Genomic DNA, 20,120 nt, shown 5'->3' with positions numbered 1-20,120 from the left:
GTTGAAATGTATAACTCTACTTCGCCTTAAAAAGAACTGTACATTTCACCACAGTAAGGCGAATCGCATCGCGCCGGCATTCGCGTTCTGCATAACCGTAGCCTTTGTTCTGTTCCCGTTTAATGATGTCGTATTAAATGTGCATATTACAATTCGGCAGCACTTCAACTTCTCATTTGCACAAAATTTAAAAATATCCAATGAATTTCATCCAAAATATCAGACAAAAAGAAATTACAATACTGCCAATGAACGGTCAACGTTTACTTACTAGAAAAAATGACTGACACGCAAGCAGCCAGGTTATCTTTCTTGTAAAAGTATTCTACTTCAACCTTGCGGTCGTGGCTTTGCATGCAACCTTCTTGTGATTTTTTGTTCTCTCTCTCGAGTATGAGTGGGCGTGTAAATAACGGTTATTGTTTTCTTTTGTTTAATGAATGTTATGTGATTTGCTAGCTTTTTGTGCTGGGAAATACGTTTTCTGTTTTCGAACGAATCTCGACGATGGATCAGAACACAAAACGCACGAGGTTGCTGCTAGTAAAATGATTTTTTCTTGACGTGTAAATGAATTAGGCCGAAATGCAAACTGAACATCGGAAAACCCAAATACGCGTGTTGTGTTCTTATCCATTGGACGATGTTTAACAGTATATTCTTTGTTCAATCTGGCTGAACTTACGTCCATAACGTAAACTGTGCGTTTGATTTTTTCTTCTCTAATTTCCAGCTAGACTTAGTTTCGATAACGTCCTGTGCTGAGCTAGCAAGCTAGCGCCAAGTTTCACTTGACGTTTGCGAGCCAAAAAATAACCACGAAGATCTGAGCGAGCTGAAATGACGACACGGATGAACAATGGTTGAGTGTTTTGTTTTTTCTGTGTTTTTTCTTCAGTGTATAATATGGCTTGTCCTTTAAAATATGACTTTTTGCTAGATGTTTGCTCGTTTTGTTTTGTAAAAATCGACGCGTGTGTAAAAAGTTTCACATTCATTATCCTATAGTTTTACCAATAATTAATTCTTTTTTGTGGCCTGAGCTGATTCTAATGGCATAACGGAACGAAAGTTCAGGACGTAATAAAAGGGAAGTCGTTTTTTTTTTTGGAAATAGTATTTTACGTGCACGTTGTAACGGTAAATCGTTAGATAATAAACTTCTTGAAAGGGATTGGTGTTGGTGGCAACAAAAAATAAAACAACTAATAGCGCCATTTTAACAGTTAGGATTTTTATTGTTTTTGTTATTTTTTTTTCTTATTTTTCTAACGTTTTATTTCGCTTGTATAATTGCCTTATTGCCTACAGTGTATATAATAACCATTTGAATTCAATAATAGCAATAATAATACACATTGTAATTTTCGATAATAATCACTTACAAAAATACTTTTCTAATTAGGGTTATGTTGGTTTGTTTACCGTCTTCTATTGCGAAATTAAGCTTCAATCCTACTAACTAATGAAGAACTGAAAAATATCTCACACTCAGCTTGTTTGCCAGGCGGAAACATAAAGAAACAAAAAAATAAGGAAAATTGCATTGATTTGCATTTCTGTTATCATGTTTTTCGACACCTCCTCATCAACAGCTCTTAGTTTCGCTTACAACTTAATATCAATTCTCCAATCAGCTCTCCTATATATCACGAACTCTTCTCGTTTCAGTTAGTTTGCCGAACTCACAAGTTTCATATCACATCGAGTCACATCATTTTGCATTTTTTTTTTTTGCTATCAGGTTTCATTCGTTCACTCATAACCTTCGTTTAGTTTTTCACCAATTCAGTACTGGATCGCACACCGCACAAGCATGCTCTCAAGCAACTCAATAATCCACAAGCCCCAATGCACAGTCAAACGTTAAGATAACAAATATCAAGACTTTGGCATTCCATTTCTACCAAATCAGAGCCCGTGCTTTGATATTTTAAATCTTCCTCATTTGGTAAGGTGTTAAAATGAAAAATTTGAAAAATTCATCCAGGAAGTTACGAAACGAAACTATCACAAACAGTACATAAGAACTAAGCGAATCGCGACGACGACGGCGATTTCGCGCGGAAATTATCCATCAGCCGAATATGGAAACTAGTTATTTTTTGTCTACTATTTGCCGTTTTTTTAGATTTAATGTATATTTTTCTAGTTAGGTGTGTTTTTTAGAGGTGCGTAAAGGAAACGCCTGGCCGACAAATTTTCCTGCTATCATTTTTTAGATTTAAGTTAGTTGTAAAAGTATTAAACGATGGTACCGAATAAGTGAGATTAATAACATTGGCGTAGATCAGAATTGGAAAAATTATAGCTTGAAAACTACTTATTCAATGGTAATGACGTTAACGGTAGTCAAAAATTACTCCTGATCGTCAAATTGCACAAAACTTTGTTGAAGTATACGACAAAAAAAAATCCTCGCAATATTATAAGCACAACAAGGGCTTTTCAAATATTAAATTGATAATTATGAATTAACAAAAGCGTAGGCTCATGCACTTGCCAGAAATTCAAAAATTAGATACTCTGCTATTTTATTCATTCGAATTTCACTATTACGAGATACTTTTTGAAAAGCGTACTCAAATATTCACTAATTTATTGAAGGTACAATCATAGGTTAAAAACAAAATTAATAAAAAAAACGCTGTAAGAAAACGCATTAATATAAAATGCATTTTTACTTCAACTTTTCCCCTTCAATTCAAACAAAAAGAGGTAGATTTACCTGAACTCCTAGTAAAAAATGTACTACTGAAACTATTTTCGAAGGCTGATGACAAAAATTCATTACGGACACTCAACTTCCACTTTTTAAATATCATTTAACTAACAGAAAACTGTGGAACGTCATCCGAATCCACATAACTTTCAAAAATGATGTCAATCTTCGCCACATTTTCAATTATAAATTGTGTTTTTTGCAAGTCTGGTAAAAATATTAAACCTGCAACTGTAAATTCGTAAAACCGAGATGTTTGACATTCGCAATGACTTGAGAATGACTGCAATTGTTTGAATTAGGCCGTTACAAATTTTATTTTCATTTTATGTCACCCCCCCCCCCCCCCCCCCTTCAAAAATCTTGAATATTGGAAGGGGAAGAATAATAAAGCTCAAACCGTTTTGTTCATTTTATTGGTTTTCCGATAAATGCTTTATATAGCAACAAACAAGTCCAGTGACAACGAGAGTGTCGTCAAAAGGCAAGCAAAATAATAATAATAATTAGGTGTTATTTTTCAACATTTTTTTGAGTGCAAGTTACAAACGTCATAACTTGCACACAAACTCTGATCAAAGATATTTCTTTTTTTTTTCGTCTCAGTGTTATTTGTATCAGCCTTATCTCTATGAAAGAATAAAAAATTAAGAGAAAATAACTTTATGATTTGTGTCATAATTTTTGTTTGACAAAATTGTTAGCGGAAAGTCATTATACAGCAATTTTTCTAAATGAACAATTTTACGAAAATTTCGGCAACCATTTTAATCTACTATTTTTTTCCTGGTTGAAACTTTGCACAGATGTTGCTATAAACTAATGGTGTCATTATTTTGATATAAATCATTTTTTTGAATCACGAATATTTTTTGAAAAGGGTGAATGTAAGAATGGTGTTCGGCCGTAAATTTCATAAAAAAAGGTTTTTATGAAATAAGCTATTTAAGAGAATTATTTTAATTTTTTTCCACGATGTATATCTTTTCGGAAAGACAAGATATTATCTACAACTTTCTGACTACAACTTTTGACAACGATCAAACAAACCGTTCTAGCTCTAAAAATATTTGTATCAACAATACCATATGTGCATTAACTTTTTCCAAAAATAAATCGTGAATTAAAAAAACTAATAGCCCAGAATGACATCTTTACTACCCGTAATTGAAGAGTTGTCTAATATGCCATTTTTACCAAAATCGAGAAAACGAGTTTTCTCTCAATATTCATACTTGATTCTTGTGGTGGTTGTGGTTTCTTTCTCTATTTGAAACGTTCAAGCCAGGTGGCAGGACTCGCAGCTTCCATGAATAATAGTGCGGTGAAACTAGATACTTCTTTCTCCGTGTTTCAAGAGTTTGAGCCTCAAGCTTCCGCAACGGTTTAATCGAAATGCACGGAACAACTGTCTCGTTGTCATTCTCGTCCTTACTTGTACTGTCATACTGTTTCAAATAATGTAAAGCCATTTTTTCATAAACCAAAGACGATATAATTCTCGAAATATGCACATTAGCCAAATTGCACACGGGTTTGTCAACTTTTTTGCGTTTATAATTGAAAGCACGGGCTACTGCGTTAAAAACGCTTGACGGATGGGATTCGGCTGCAGATTTTTCCACTTGAACTCAACGGCAATGTTTTAGCATATATGAAGGGTAATATACACATTACAAAAGTTATTTTGGACGTTCAAAACTTGTTGTACCGACAAAAAACATTGAAAGTGCATTAAAAACTAAATTTAGCTCATAGAAACATCTGATCAAAAATGACAATGAAAAAAGTATTCAAATTGGGACTTTTTCTATAAAATTTCACATATGATATGTGCAATTTCAGGACTTGTAGAACAATTTTTCACTGTGATTATCGCCTTCTTCTACTGCTGAAGTTGGCAAGGCTCGCTGTCTTAATACATTCTTGACCAAACATATCAAACGAGTACTTTCCCTAAACGTATTTTGACATTTTTTTCTAGAAATAAGAATTACTCACGTACAGTGCCGATATTTTGAAAATAATCAATATTATTGATCGTGTATTAGTATTCCTCAACACAAATAGAATTGTATGGATAGAAACAAAAAAAAAATAACATTCAATGCGCGCATGTTATTCTACCTTTTGTTCTTTGAGTGAGAGCCGACGGTCGTTCTACAATTTAGAGCGGAAGCCAAGTGCGTCGCACACTAACGAAGCGAATCAAATGAAAGCGTTAACCGTTTACAAGCCTGATTCTGTCATAACTCCGATATTTTGATTCATAAATGAAAAACTTCAGCCCTAGTCAGCTTATACACCAGAGAGGCGCCGAGACACTCTCCGGTGAAGCAACTATCAACATCAAAACGGGCGATCTGTATAATTTTGTATTGCCGCTATTCGTTTTGATGTTGACAGTTGCCTTAAAGGTTAGTGTCTCGGTGCCTCTCTGGTGTATAGGCTGACTATTCAGCCCTTTTCAAATGTTAGTCCGGATATATTGAAAGAAAAAAAATTAGTATGCAATGTTGCTCAGTGTAGTGAGGCCTACGCACGCACAATGTTTCATTGGATTCTGAGAAAAAAATTCTTCTGTCGCGTTGTTATTTATGATGAGGTAATTATTTTAATGTTATCAAAAAAATAAGTTGACCAAAATTTTTGAGGAAATCATAAACCTAACATTCTCATCTTTGTAGACATAAAAATTACCTGCTGTGTTGTAACTCCGTTAGATTTGAGCAACTTTAAAAATAATATTTTTCAATCTTTGACTAGGCTAACCGATTTAGATAGAAAAAATGTCTTTTGCTCTTACTTTTTTATTTCAATTTCCACATCTAAACTGTCTCAGGACCCCATTAATAGCTTTTAAAGACATAAAACATATAGCAATAGAGGTGGGCAATCGGCTCACGAACTGAAGAACTGATTCTTCTGATCAGTTCGCAAGCGAAATGGCATCTATAAAGATTTTTTACTTTTGATTTATTAAAAGATCTGTGAACCAATTCTTCCGCACTTTTCGTTCTGCCTTTGCCATCCATTCGTGTGCATACACGGCGTTAGCCAGCTCTTATGACTGTGTAAGAACTGTGGCAAGTTAAGTTTTTGCTTGCTCTCGCGGCTGGTGGTTGGGTTAGCCATAGGAGATCAGACAGCCGGTGGCAGCTGGTTGCCGAGAGTTCTATTGGAGTTTCGCGCGCGGCTTTGGCTTCCATATGGCTCTCGCTTGCGATGTGATAATGAGCTATACTGCTCGGAAAAAATATTATGTAGAACGGAAAGAGCGAGTGAGCTGTTACAAAGAACTAGTTCGCCTTACTGAGCGAAACCGCTCTGATTCGCTCATTTTAGAGAACCATTATTTTTTTCATTTCCATCTAGCAATGCCAAAATCGTAAATTACTCAGTCTTATTCAAAGTTATGATGTTTTTCTAAAAAAAAATACGCCCTTTTCGTCAGTTTATCGTTTTTTTTTTCTGGACCAAACATAAAAAATATTACCTGGTTTCATTTTGAAGGGCATACTTGTTAGTCATTTATTTAATAAATGAAGAAACTTTCGAAAATATGTTATTTTAATGTAGAATTACGTCTTACGGTAACAAATATAGGGGTACAAACTCAAAAACCGAAAACATCGAGAACGTCGCGAGAATTGTTTACTTTCAAATGCTTAAAACTCGCTCAATTTCTAACGGATCTCTTAATCCTTACAGCAATCGATTGGAAAATTAGCTATGCCTCCACCAAAATGGGAAAACTTGTGATTTTGGGATGCTAACTATTGTACTATTGAAAGATGTAGATTCATGTTGAACTGACAGAACAGCAGCGGATTTTAACCGCAACCGGCGGATCGCGACACTACTGAACTTGTCTGGACATTTTATCAATTTTGTCCGATTTTTTCGCGTCGCTAATAACTGTGAGTTCGTCGGTAGCTTATGACATTAACAGCTTGTGATATATGTAGCCCAGCGAATAACACGAGAACTAGAATAATTCGTGTTATTGGTAAATGGCAGTCTAAAATTAACGCTTCTCTTCAAGGATGCTAATCACGGCTTCTTTCCGAGGTTACCAATCAATAGGGACAGTGGTAAATCGCGATTTCGCGGAAGCCGCGAAATCTAGTTTCGACCGCGAAATTCACAAAAACCCGCGAAATGCCGCGAAAATAGTAAAAAACAGCAACATTCTATGACAATCATGAAACATTTCGATTTGCAACCTACGAAATTCATGAAAACCAGCAACAAGGATAAAGCTTAAGATTAATGGGCACCTAGATGGCAATGGAAGGTCGTTTTATACGCAACCAATAACATAAAGCAGTACTACAACCGCTCTCTTACAACGCGATTTTGTCAGTCCTAATTGAATTTTGCGATTGGTGACGTGCATGATAGAATTCCTGAGTGCAGCCATAAAATCCAAGTTGAGAGATGAATGAGGGAGGCCTAAAAGCCAGCATCTTTTTTAAAATATTCGACAGTGAGATTGGTATTAAAATTTTGGCAGATATTCGAATCGCGGACGTTTTCCTAAATTTTCCCGGTTGGCAATCAAGATTTATCGATTTCCGGAAACTCGGTAGGTACGGAACGCAGCGTGAGCCAGTATAACATGAATAATACGTGCCTAGAGACACCACAATATAACAGAAAATAATTTGACACAGCACATGCTTTTAGTTAGTAATGCAAAGAAATTATGGATTGTGCGGTTTAATTACCGTACATTAAATTAAATAAAACAGTTGTTTCTTGTTTTTACCAGAGAAAAAATCACTTTATTCAGTATTTTCTGAAGAAAAGGCCGCGAAACTACCGCGAAATTCGAATATTTTCTATTTTGCCACCCGCGAATTCTCCACTTTTTTGCCGCGAATTACCACTGTCTCTACCAATCAATTGATAAAAAAGAGAGATTTGGAAAGAAATTACCTTTAAAATTTATCGCATCACACTATTAACCGCAATCAAGCGTACACTGAAGTTTTATTTTACGCGAGGGATACGTAGCGCGTAAAAAAAACGCGCAAAATTCGAAATCCGCCTAAAAAACCGCATTAGTTCTGAAATCCGCTTAGAAAAAATTTCATTTGGTGAAGGCTTTTAATGCTAAATACTCTCGAAAAAGAACCAACAGCAGTGTTATTTCCTCCTGTGGATCGAGCCAGAGTCGGATTTTGAGGCTGGGAGGCCCGGGGCAAATTTATCTGTGAGGCCCTCTTTTCTTAAAACATTCAGAGGTAACGTTCTGGAAGGTGACGAGCAAAAAAAAGGTCGCCCCAGGACCCTTAAATCGGGAGGCCCGGGGCATTTGCCCCCTTTGCCCCCCCCCCCTCAAATCCGGGCCTGAATCGAGCTAAAAATCAAGAAAAAATATAAAAAAGCCAAAGCCTCTAAATGAACGATTCGTAAATGAAAATCCATTGAAAGAATGCCGCATAAAAAACAACTTCCCGGGACATTCGCGTAAAAAATGCGTTGATTATGAAATTCGCGCAAAAATGACTCTATTGTATTACCGAAGCTATTGCAAAAAATGCATTGACATAAGAGAGGCTCTCGTAATTCTACGGTTGTGTCTTATAAACAACCTCTTCAACTATTTTTTTATTTGACTGAACCACAATTATAATAAAAATTACAGTAATTTTATTATTTTTGCTTTCATAAGTACACATATTTGATTTTTTATATTTGTTCTTGAAAGAAGAAACAATTATCTTCAACTTGGTTAAAAATTATCGAAAATCAATTGGGTGGTTTAAAAGTTATGAGTTTTTGAAAATAAAATATAGCAAATAAACCGTATATTTTATCACCCCATTCCGGAACTGGTCACTCAAATATCTTCTATTGTCTTCAAAATTGCAGAGATCGATCTTTATCGAAAATAATCAGAACCATAAAAGAATTATAAAAGAAGAGTGATAGTTTCTCTGGCGAATAAACGCTCTTAAGTCCAGTGAAATTCTTGTAAACAGCTCATCCGCAGTGAATTGCCTTAATGTTCTCATCGCCTTTGGATGGAACAAAATTACACTGTTTTTCAAACGTTCTGCAAAATACGCATCCATGGTGAGCTCTGAATCTTCGTATACATCGAAACCTGTAAGGATGTGGCTTCAGAGTGAAGTTACGTGCTTTGTTCTTAAGCCCACTTCTCACTTGGTAACTGAGAAGCTAATGAAAATTGCTCCCTCTTAAACTGAGAAAAAAGCAATTATTTACCACTCGCCCGCGATGATTGTGTGTGAAAACGAACTGTGTGACTGAAATGCTCTTCGAGTCGGCAGTTAGACATTCTGTGTGAAAGAAAGTCTAATTCTCTTAGGCAAGGTAATATATGCAAAAATCAAGAGAATGGATAAAGCCCGTTCAACATATGATATAACAACTTTGTAGAAGAAAGTTTTATTTCTAGAATATTGCTATCGAGCTCTAGATTATTTTTTTTAATTCGGCACTGCGTCAAAAAATAGAGAGAATAGATACATAGATAAAACGACGTATAAATAGATAATTTTTCTTCAATGGAAACAAAGTTCTTATCGCTGGAAATCATTCAATCCAATGCACAATGGTCCAGAAACCAAATTTATGGGGAAATTTGGGTCTAGAGCTCTATAGCAATGTTCTAGAGAAAAACTTTCTTCTACAAAGTTGTTTCATATGATAATGCGCTTATTGGAAAATTATCAAAAATTAGGGTGACCAAAATTTTCGAAGCAATCAACTATCTAACTTTTTTATCTTTGAAGATAGAAGAAAAACTTGTTCTACAATGTTATAGCTCCAATAATTTGAAGTAACTTTGTAAAAAAAAGTTTTTTTCTATCTTTGAAAACAACCGATTTATATTGAAAAAACACATTTTGCGCTCTAACTTCTTTATTTCATATTTCACCCTTAAACTGCCATTGAACGACTTTTGAAGCTTTTTAAGAGAAGTAATTTGCAATTCTGATATCGTAAATATCTCTATTCTACTCAAAGTTATTGATGTAATTACCTTTAATTTGACCCAAAAAGATCGAAAATCGTCAACTGGTTCAAAAGTTATGAATTTTTTTAAATAAAATACATCGAATATAGCCGTTTTTTATGGTCACCCTATTTCGGAGCTGGTCCCCTTAACAACCTAACGAAACAATACGGGTTTGATTATTTTCAACATTGATGCATCCCTGCGATTTTGAGCACAATTGAAGCACTTTGCGTGACCAACTTCGAAAAACGGCTATATTCGATGTATTTTATTTAAAAAAATTCAACATTAAAAAAAATCCAACTTCGAAAAACGGCTATATTCGATGTATTTTATTTAAAAAAATTCATGACTTTTGAACCAGTTGACGATTTACGATCTTTTTGGGTCAAATCAAAGGTAATTACGTCTAGTTATAAGAAAAAATACCAAAACATAAATCTGGGTGCTTTTATATGCATAATGTATAAATTTATTGAAATTTTCGTCTTGTTTTCAAATTGAATTTACTCAAATTTAAAAAATAACATATCTCTAAAAGTTCCTCCATTTATAGAGTCAAGCATGCCCTTCAAAATGTGACCAAGAGATATTTTTTATGTTTGCCCCAAAATGAATGACATACAAATGAAAAACGCATGTTTTTTGATGAAAAACATCAATAACTTTGAGTAGAATAGAGATATTTACGATATCAGAATTGCAAATTACTTCTCTTAAAAAACTTTAAAAGTCGTTCAAAGGCAGTTTAAGGGTGAAACTTGAATTAAAGAAGTTAGAGCGTGAAATGTGTTTTTTCAATATAAATCGGTTGTTTTCAAAGATAGAAAAAAACTTTTTCTTACGAAGATACTTAAAATTATTGGAGCTATAACATTGTAGAACAAGTTTTTCTTCTATTTTCAAAGATAAAAAAGTTAGATAGTTGATTGCTTCGAAAATTTTGGTCACCCTAATTTTTGATAATTTTTCAATAAGCGCATTATCATATGTAACAACTTTGTAGAAGAAAGTTTTTCTCTAAAACATTGCTATAGAGCTCTAGACCCAAATTTCCCCCTAAATTTGGTTTTTGGACCATTGTGCAATGTTACAGTTTTTTTGTTGGTTTTCACCACATAAAACACCTCTTCAAGGTCTAGCAGAAAAAAGCTATTCTTATCACTAGTAATCTCCAAACAGGTCGCAGAAATGTTCAGCTTCTATTCGATCTAAGAGCCATAAACAGCACAATTATAATAGCTAATTGCCTTACCGAGCTGCTCCAACAGTTCCGCATCACTTCAAGGATAATGGCAGCGCAATATAGTGGCAATAATCGACCATCGTCTATTAACCATCAACTTATTCGATACCATCGATCCAGCCTTGCCCCGCGACCGGTCGCTGGACGCTATCATAAGCCGAGAAGCATACAAACTAAAAAAAAAACGCAACCAGTCGTATGCTTTTTCGTCGATACAGAATTAAACGTGTGTGTTGTTTACGTAGCTTTCGCAATTTACATCAGCAGCAGATGGATTTACGGACGCGAAATACTCGCGGATTTGCGCGTTTTCTGCAATTACTATATAGAGTTTTTCTTCCTATCTGGCTAAGCGGATTGTTTTGATCGGTTTTTATTTATTTTGTATGTGTTTTGTTTTCTCCTGGTTGCTGCCGGTTTAATAACTATCACTATTCAGTTATTTTGCGAGCGCTCGATCGCTTGCGTAACGTCATCGCGTGCGCTGGCGCCGCGTATAAATCGCTGTCGAATAAAATGATTTTTTCCTTTATTCGCTCGGTACAATTATTTTTGTTTTATGAAAGTGAAGTTTGAGGTTTTAGTTCTATAACTGTTTGTTTCTTTGTTGTTCTTCATTTACATCGTTGGCAGTAAAATGCTTATTATGTTATCATGTTGTTTTCTGTTTTGCGTTTTTAGGGTATTCCACTGACGGGCTTTAACCGGTTAGTTAAACTTGACTTGAACGAGGTTGTCCTCGTTGAAGCGGTGGCCTTCAGTAAGCTGAACAGAACCAAAAAAAAACACAGATACGTATATTAAAACAGTTTGTTTTATTTAAAAAAATACATTATAACTGTAATATTATATTGATCACAATCGCTATCAAAAAAAACTGAAACTGAAAGTAACAGTACTGCTCAGGCTGTGTTTTTTGCATTCGTACGTACCATCGCACTATCTTACTTCTGATTTATAAAACCATAAGTGTATGTGTCTTCCTTCATTCAGTTTAGTTTTTTTTTTGCTTACTTCTCTCGTAAAACTAAATCTAGATTCTTAGACGTGTATATATTTCGACTAAAATACGATTCATCATAAATGTTACCTCGCTTGAAACATTCGTAAAACTAATATCACTCTCGCATATTCTCTCTCGCGTACGTTTTGCCTTCTTCGCCACGACTTCCCCCCTTTCTGCGTTTGCACTTCACCTCTGCGAGTAGGGTGACGACAGCAGTGGAAAGGACGCGATGATCCTCCCCCCGGGACCGATCCGATCCCGCCACCCATAGGGCAAAAATGCATTCCCCTTGTTCACAGTGATCTTCTTCCCTCGCTCACTATCCGATCGTTCAGATTTGTTCACTAAATAATAAAGTAGTGTTAATCTTCTCGCTATCTTAAAACGAAAAAAGTAAATGTCTCCTTCTGTCAGTCCTAGGACTCGAAGGAGTAAGATCATCACTATCAACTTAATATTGTTTTGCAAAATGTGTACGTGTGGTTTGTCGCAGGTAAAAAGTAAGAATGGACCTCTAGAATGTTTGAATATCTACGTTTAAAACGATAGAGAAACTCAAAGCTACTAAAAATGACGACGCCGTACGATGACTGAATCTACGAGGGGACGAACACACGTTAAAAAAATGAGAGAAACTGTTAAAGCGGACAGGAAATGACAACACGGATGACGAAAGGATGAATTCCGGATGGAGACAGAAGCAGCGCGGTTGGTTGACCGAGTTAGGGTACCCGGGCTGAGCGTAACTGGAAAGTAGATACGCTTAGTTTTGCGGACCGACGGTGACGATGCCCGACACGGTGGCACCTCTCCGGCTTCCGCATGCTATGTTATTTTTTTTTTTTTGCTGGCTGTGTTGTGTAAATTCACTAATCTAATTTACGCGTTTATCGAAATGACTCGGCAATCAATCCCAGCCGTTTTCCTTGATCATGTGAGCTAGTTCTATAATGTACTTTCCTTCCTTGTATTTTTGGCTAGATTCGAAAGCGTGCTCCTGCAAGACAAGGGTGAAAAATATAGTAAAGTCACGCCGCCAAAAGAAAAGCCAAAACGGCTGGTATTATTTACGTATTTCCATCCCAGAGGTGTTTTGCAGCATTCGCAGTATATGTCGGCTACGGCGTGTAAGCCTGTTAGTAGGACGCGCTCCTCAGCCTGGCCACAAGCGACGTTGACCCTGCACAAAGAAAACAGCAATCGATGTGCGTCAGTGATTGTCACTTGGCAGCTTCGCTGCATCAGATTATCACAGTTTACAATTTCACTAGAAAATACGTTCTCATTGACGCAATAAGATTAATCAACAAATTGAAGGTAACATCTTGTTGCAAGCGTTCTGTTCTAACTTAATTCCGGGCCTGGTGCGGGGGTTTACACCCGCAGGATACTTACACTGAATTGAACAAATACGCTCGCCCCTGGCTTCCCTGGAACGATTTCGATATAAGCTCATCGTGACTAGCTAGATGCGCCCGACAGTGGACACAGGAATATGTTCGGTTGGTTGGCGGTAGATAGGCTTGGAACGTTTTCACCATATTGCCACTTCCTGACGATGACGACGACGACGATTGCCCGTTTGCGTGCCTTCCGTTGGCCGCTTCCTGTTTGTGCGGTGAGCACAGGGAGAATAGAGAAAGACAAGTGCGTTAGTATGGGAACCGTTTTACTGGAAACCCGTCAAAAATCGCGAAGCTTGAATGCTACCTGGGTTGGATCGTTTTCTCGATTCGAGTCCAGGCCGAAAGTGGTGTTTAAAACTAGATGAGTAATAGAAAATGCGTGCGGCTTTTGGCGAGATCCACCCCGCAAACGGTGACGTTGGTTAGAAGTGAGGAACGAATGCACCGGACTCCACTGTCGAGGGACGTGTGCGATCGTGATATTTTGTTATCTTCCGATTATTAGACTATATTTTACTACGATTGTTAGTACGAAAGCTTGCAGTTAGTGGTTAGGTTAGCCTAAATCTTATCTGTTAGTAGTAGTGAGAATCGTTTGGTTCTTTACTTCGAACAGCAGGTTAAACAAGGATATGTGCATCCGTCTTCGAGGCCCAGCTGCTGGCGGCTGCTGCTTCCGAATGTTCCTCTCTATCGATGGCCCTCCACGCGTGGTACAAACGATTCCCGCCGAGGAGTAACGCTACACCAACATTGGACTTGTGTGGCTGTGGTAGTGCAAATTTGTCCGGTAACGGCTAATCTTGTCACAGCTTAATCCTTCACTCTGTACAGAATAGCGCTGGCAAATAAAATACTTCACACTTCACGATTCCTATGCTGCTTCAGCTATCTTCAATGGTTCTATTCGGGATTTATCGATTTGCTGACGGCCCCAAAAAATACAACAATACTCGTGGTCGGGCACGAGCGCACTTTTCCGGGTTTTCTGTATTGTTGTTATATGGCTGCTGATAATGGATTTATTTGTTGATGTTTATGTCGTATTGGTTGCTGTGGAAATGCCTTCAAAAATCTGAAATGGCAGAGAGAAAAAAAAAACAGATTGTGAGCAGTCTTATACACCACTTTGCTCGGAGCTTTCGCTGATCAAATGTTCCGATAGCGAAACCCTATTAACCATAGGATGGAAAACTATTTTGAAAGGTACGATTTATTAAGTAACAAAAAGAAATGAACCAACGTGTTTCTGCCAGCAGCGGTTGCATGCGGCAATTAACGTGATTTACGTGCATCTAATCGTGAGCACAGCCGATAATCTTCGTGGCTTGCGAAGTTCTACAAAGTTTGGCAGCTGACTGGCCAAGAGCAGCGAAAGGGAGATACACATCGAATCAGCAGATTCCGGGTGCGTTACCCTTAGCTGGAGCCCTCAATTATCTCCTCTATCTTTGTTACGGTTGGATGCTGTATCTGGAACTTCCACTCATTATTCTTACATACTTCAGCAAAATAGTACGCTTAAAACTGTACATCTACTCGTCGAAAACAATAGTTTCATTATGAATAATTGATTAGAGTGATAACTCAATTTAAGTTTTTTTTTTAGTTCGATGACGTGTTTCTGCTTGTATTTTTTCGGTATTAAGAAAAAATGGTATGTAGTTATCACTTTACGGTGAAAGGGGATCAACATTATCAACATCGTTATAATTTGGAAAAAAAGAATAATAATTAAAAAATAAATCATTTTCTTTTTTGATCCAATGTATATATTTTCCAGATCTAGGAATTAGTTTGCTACAACTCGTTCATTGGCAACATTAGTAGAAGTCATGCAGGAGGATGATTTTCCTGATGTGAAGCCTAATTTCCCGCTTTTCCCGTCTTTTTTCCGGTGTTTTGAAATTCCCGACTTTTTCCGCTTTTCCCGGTAGAGTGGCCACCCTGATTATTAATGTACGTAAACATTTTTGAAAACAAAGCTTCAAACGACGATTTGATGCAACTGCTAAGTAGGCGTCTCAAGGTACAATGCTGGCCTAACAAGCCAGTTGTCGTAGGCTCGAGTCTCGGCACGGGAAAGACTGTTAGTGTCAGTAGGATCGTAACGCTAGCCCCGCAATTGTTCTGTACACTTAACAGTCGGCTGCGAAGTCTGTGTATAATAAACAGAAGGTCAAGTTCCGAATCGGATTGTAGCACCAAGGCTTTGCTATGCTTTGCGTTGGTAGCTTTGTTTACTTTTGTACCTAAACAAACAGTTTGAAATTAAGAAAAAATAAACCACCAACAATATTGGATATTTGCATTTTGTACAAGTTTGAGATTTTCAAATAGAGAAGTTTTTGTTAGAAACACTTTTTTTTTCTTAAGAGTGACCATTAGGGTGGGACAAAAAATAAATGTTAGCTCTCATGCTCTTTTCGTGTTCCTTATGGGTCCCATAACAACTGTGTAACTTTTCAGATCGATCGGTGAAACGCCCGATTTGCGCCCGATTTTTAAAGTTTCCATACGATTTTAAATGGGAAAATCCACTTTTCAAAACTTTTTCTATAGAGATGTCCAGTTTGCTCCTAAAAATATATCAATACATGATATTAGTAGGAAATTTTTCTGGGAAAAACTTTTCTGGAGACCGTAAGGCGCTACGATGCTTGTAGAAACAGCTATTCACCCCAAACTGATTGAATGTTTGACGGACGGCTCACCATTGAAATTTTCCAGCAACACTGCTACAGCATGCTGCTATTGCAAACTTGCTTAAGTATGTGAAATAATTTCGCGTGGAATTTATTTTCAAAGTGTGATTTTTGCTCATAGTATCTTCGGGGAAGCCTCCAAGATAAATTTAAGCGATATCATTTCTCATCACATGGTTGAATTTACAACAGCAGCATGCTGCAGCAGTATTGCTAGTAAAATTCAATGGTGAGCCGTTCGTCAGACATTTAATCAGTTCGGGGTGAATATCTTTTTTCACAAGCAAGGTAGCGCCTTGCGGTCTTCAGAAGAGTTTTCCCAGGAAAATTTCCTATAAATATCATGTATTGATATTTTTTTAGGAGCAAACTGGACATCTCTATAGAAAAAGTTTTGAAAAGTGGTTTTTCCCATATAAAATCGTATAGAAGCTTTGAAAATCTGGCGCAAATCGGGCGTTTCACCGATCGAACTGAAAAGTTACAAAGTTGTTATAGGACCCATAAGGAACACGAAAAGTGCATGGGAGTGAAAAAATAACACCATCTCTTTATTCCCATATAACCGTGTCACAGTCTAGTGACCATGTTGAAATGTTCAGAAGAGTTTCAATGAATAATCAATGAATTTAAGACGGTTTTCTGTACGCCAGCCCTTGGAAACTTTTCTCTAATTCTTGTCACATCGATGAGACGCATGTGATTTCAGAACTTGTTAACAAGTAATATACACGGTTATGGGTATTTCCGAAATCAGGATGACCTGAAATCGACCCTAGACGTCGTTTTGAAATCCAAGGTGGCAACTTCCGGTTCATGAAAATCAGCCAAAAATGGCCAAATACCACCCAATATGAGTATTTTCAGAGCCGGGATGACATTCATAGGCCGTAAATCGACCACAGTTGCCATTTTGAATCTATTCAGGGCCACCACAAAACATCCAAAGAGTTATGTTATTAGTGAAGCCCCAGTAGAATCTTTTCGGGAAGGACCATTTTGGGGGCACGTAAGGGTGTTTTATTGTCGAGCACATAGAGGTTACGATAAAATTTTATTTTTGTAGTATCTCAATTATTTATTTTTATCCATATTTTTAAATGGAAATTCAGACATCTTTCTCAAAGTTATTCTTTGACGACTTTTTTCTCCTGTCATTATTCAGATATATCGATTTACAAAAAAACTTCAGTTCTCTTTGACTGTAAGTCTAGATAATTTCTAAAAAATAGTAATAAAAAATAGGATGCCAACCAAAATGGTAATTTTAAGAAACCATATACAAAATTTTCACCTGCCCGAAAAAACACCTAGTGAAAAATCGAAACCCAAGAGGAGTTGGCTGCATGAAATTTCGGTTTTCGAATCTGAAAATAATCATGATTTTTATGATTTTTCGGATTTCTCAAGGTCTAACTTCGTTTTGCGCCACCCCATTTTGAATCCAACTGACTTGAAATTTCGCACAGGGTGTTTTTCGGGCAGGTAAACATTTTGTATAGGGTTTTTTTCCCTAAATTTTTTGATTACTTTTTTCTCATACAAGTGATTGGCACCCACCATATTTCATAGAACTCTGAAAGGGTGCTGCCAGCTCATCAGACGATATCCTAATTTTTAGGTAATTGAAAGCAAGGTTGCAAGGCTTTCCGCAAAATCCGCGCCATGGAGTAGTAAAAACGCGCCAAATCCGCAAAAAACGCAAAATCCGCAAAAAACGCGAAATCCGCGCCGACTGTAACAACCCTGTACCTTATAAAATTACAATTTTGGTGCATTTTGTGTGGACGCGTATCTAATTTTTCTATCGATGTCTGTAAAAACGATGGAAATCCTTTTGAAAACTAACAGAATTATAAACATTTGAAATTGGACTAAAATTATCACATGTTCCGATTTCAATCTTCCATTTTACAACCTCCCTTTGAAGTAAAATGTGTTTCAGCTAAAACTTCATTCTATTAGGCTTCAAATGATGAGTTGATAACTTGAAAGAGTTGCTCAAACTGAGCTCCGGCCCTCACAAGTTCTAATCTCACACTTCCACGAGTAATACGATCGCAATAGACTGCCAGCTGAACATGGACATGACATGGACACAATTGGTTGGTGTACCTTGGGCAATGTTGTCATCCGACAATAAGCTAAGTGAGAAAGTGCGAGCATTGGTGCGTAAACCATTTTTCGGCGGTAGAAGAAATGCTTCGCCAATCTGAGGTCTGTTCTCCAAGATGGAGCGGCTCAAAACAGCGTCTGATCTCCATGTTAGGAGCGGTTGATCAATGTCCTGGTGTTAGCTTGCGACTCTAAACAGAGTCGGCGATACAATCGACACAGACTTAGGTGACGAAATAAGGGCTATGCAGGAACTTTGCAGGTCGGAAAGAAGGTATGAAAAAACGGACATCGAGAGGCTACCATTCACCAGAGCTGTGGCAACACCAACGAGCTAGGGACCGGCTTTATAGTACTGGGTAGGATGCGCCAACCGTGATCTGGTAGCAGCCGATCAGTGCGAGGATGTGCAAGTTAAGAATTGAGGGCCGGTTCTTCAACTGCAGCATCATTAACGTGCACTGCCAGATGACGAGAAAGGAACGTTCTATACACAGCTGGAGAAGCAAATCCACAACGTTCTAATCGACGGTAAATTGGTCTCAGACGTCATCGACGTTTGCACCTACCGCAGTGCGTTCTACGAGAAGCTGAACAATTCTCGCAAAGGCTACGTGCCCCAAGTTGACATGTGCAGAGACCTGAACGACAACTTCTCCTGAACAAGTTTGAGGTGAATGAAAGGTGGATGCGTGGACGAGCACTTTAATGGCGATGTAGCAGAGGATGGCGACAAAGTGGTAGTAGATCTTGTTGTACGCGCAGATGACGACAGAATTTCAGCGCCTGACCTCCAGGACGTCACTGACGAATCACTGGCTACGGCGCTACACTGGGTTATTGCCAAGATTTGGGGGAAGATAGTACCGGAGAACTCGAGGTACGATGCTGTTCTAACAAGCCAGTCGTCATAGGGTCGAGTCCGGATGTAGCACCAAGGCTTTGCTATTTTTAGTACCGAAAGAATGGATGCAGTGTACCGTGTGCCTCATGCACAAAAAGGGCTTTCGGGATTTCTGCAACTACGCTGCTGAGCGCCGCCTAAAATGTATTCTCTCAAATTTTATGCCGTCGACTATCACTGTTTGAGTGGGAGTTCGTGGGGCAATACGAGGCGAGATTTATGAGTGCCCGCGCCACCATGCCCACACACCATCTGTTCGTCAACTTTTAATTGGCGTACGACACAATCCATCGAGATCAATTATGGCTGATTATCCAAGATTACGATTTCTCGGATAAACTGAAACGGTTGGTCAACTCGACGATGGATCGGGTGATGTGCGTAGTTAGAGTTACGGCGATACTCTTTAGTCCCTTCGAATTTTGAAGTGGGTTACGGCCAGGCGAAGGACTATTGTACTTGTTATTTAATATCGCTTTGAAAGGTGTATTAAGAAGGAAGTCCGTCGAGCTTCGCTTCGGCTTCGCTGATGACATCGACATCGTAGCAGGAACCCTTGAGAAGATGACGTAGACGTTCATCAAACTGAAGGCTGAAGCCAGACGAATTGGAGTGGCCATAAACACTCCGAAGATCAAGCAGATAATTTAGATAAGCAAAGATGAAATCAAGATGGTAGACGAGTTCCCCGATTTTCCAGGTTTTCGCCACCCAGTTAGTGTTTATTTAGCATTGTTTTCGCCAGAAATGTTTTCTGTACCACGAAAGTTTTCCGAGTAACAAATAAGGACTAACCTTAAATGCATTCCCCCCTTGTAGAAAATTACTCTGGTAGGTTTTGTCGTCTAGTCTAGTCTAGTCTAGTCTAGTCTACACTAACACAGCCAGTACCTACTTGTAAGGATCCTGGAAAATGATATCCATCATTTAAGAAAAAATGATTTATATACATTTTTCTTGTGGTCAACGTAGGGTTTGTCGTCGAGCTCAAATGGGATAAAAATTAAAGATTAGACTATATT

At 37.7% G+C, this 20,120-nt stretch overlaps 1 protein-coding gene across 5 annotated transcripts in view; it reads right to left on the bottom strand.

Annotated features, from left to right (window-relative positions):
- Positions 1-11,758: 11,758 nt before the first annotated feature.
- LOC129725965 (protein yippee-like) overlaps positions 11,759-20,120 on the bottom strand; it is a 171,753-nt gene continuing 163,391 nt past the window's right edge. For 4 of the 5 annotated variants that reach the window (XM_055682450.1, XM_055682448.1, XM_055682449.1 and 1 more), the window contains 4 exons: positions 13,982-14,449; positions 13,364-13,575; positions 13,040-13,148; positions 11,759-12,965 (listed from right to left, as the gene is read on the bottom strand). In XM_055682450.1, coding sequence (XP_055538425.1) covers positions 12,876-12,965; positions 13,040-13,148; positions 13,364-13,575; positions 13,982-14,014 — 444 coding nt within the window. In that variant the 5' untranslated portion in view covers positions 14,015-14,449 and the 3' untranslated portion in view covers positions 11,759-12,875. Of the gene's footprint in view, positions 12,966-13,039; positions 13,149-13,363; positions 13,576-13,678; positions 14,450-20,120 lie in introns of all 5 variants that reach the window. The other variant, XM_055682451.1, reaches the window with a different exon arrangement.

Source organism: Wyeomyia smithii, chromosome 2 (assembly GCF_029784165.1).
Source record: "Wyeomyia smithii strain HCP4-BCI-WySm-NY-G18 chromosome 2, ASM2978416v1, whole genome shotgun sequence".
Taxonomy (NCBI): domain Eukaryota; kingdom Metazoa; phylum Arthropoda; class Insecta; order Diptera; family Culicidae; genus Wyeomyia; species Wyeomyia smithii.
Note: the sequence above shows the minus strand (reverse complement) of the source record. Positions and strands in the feature narration are given on the sequence as shown.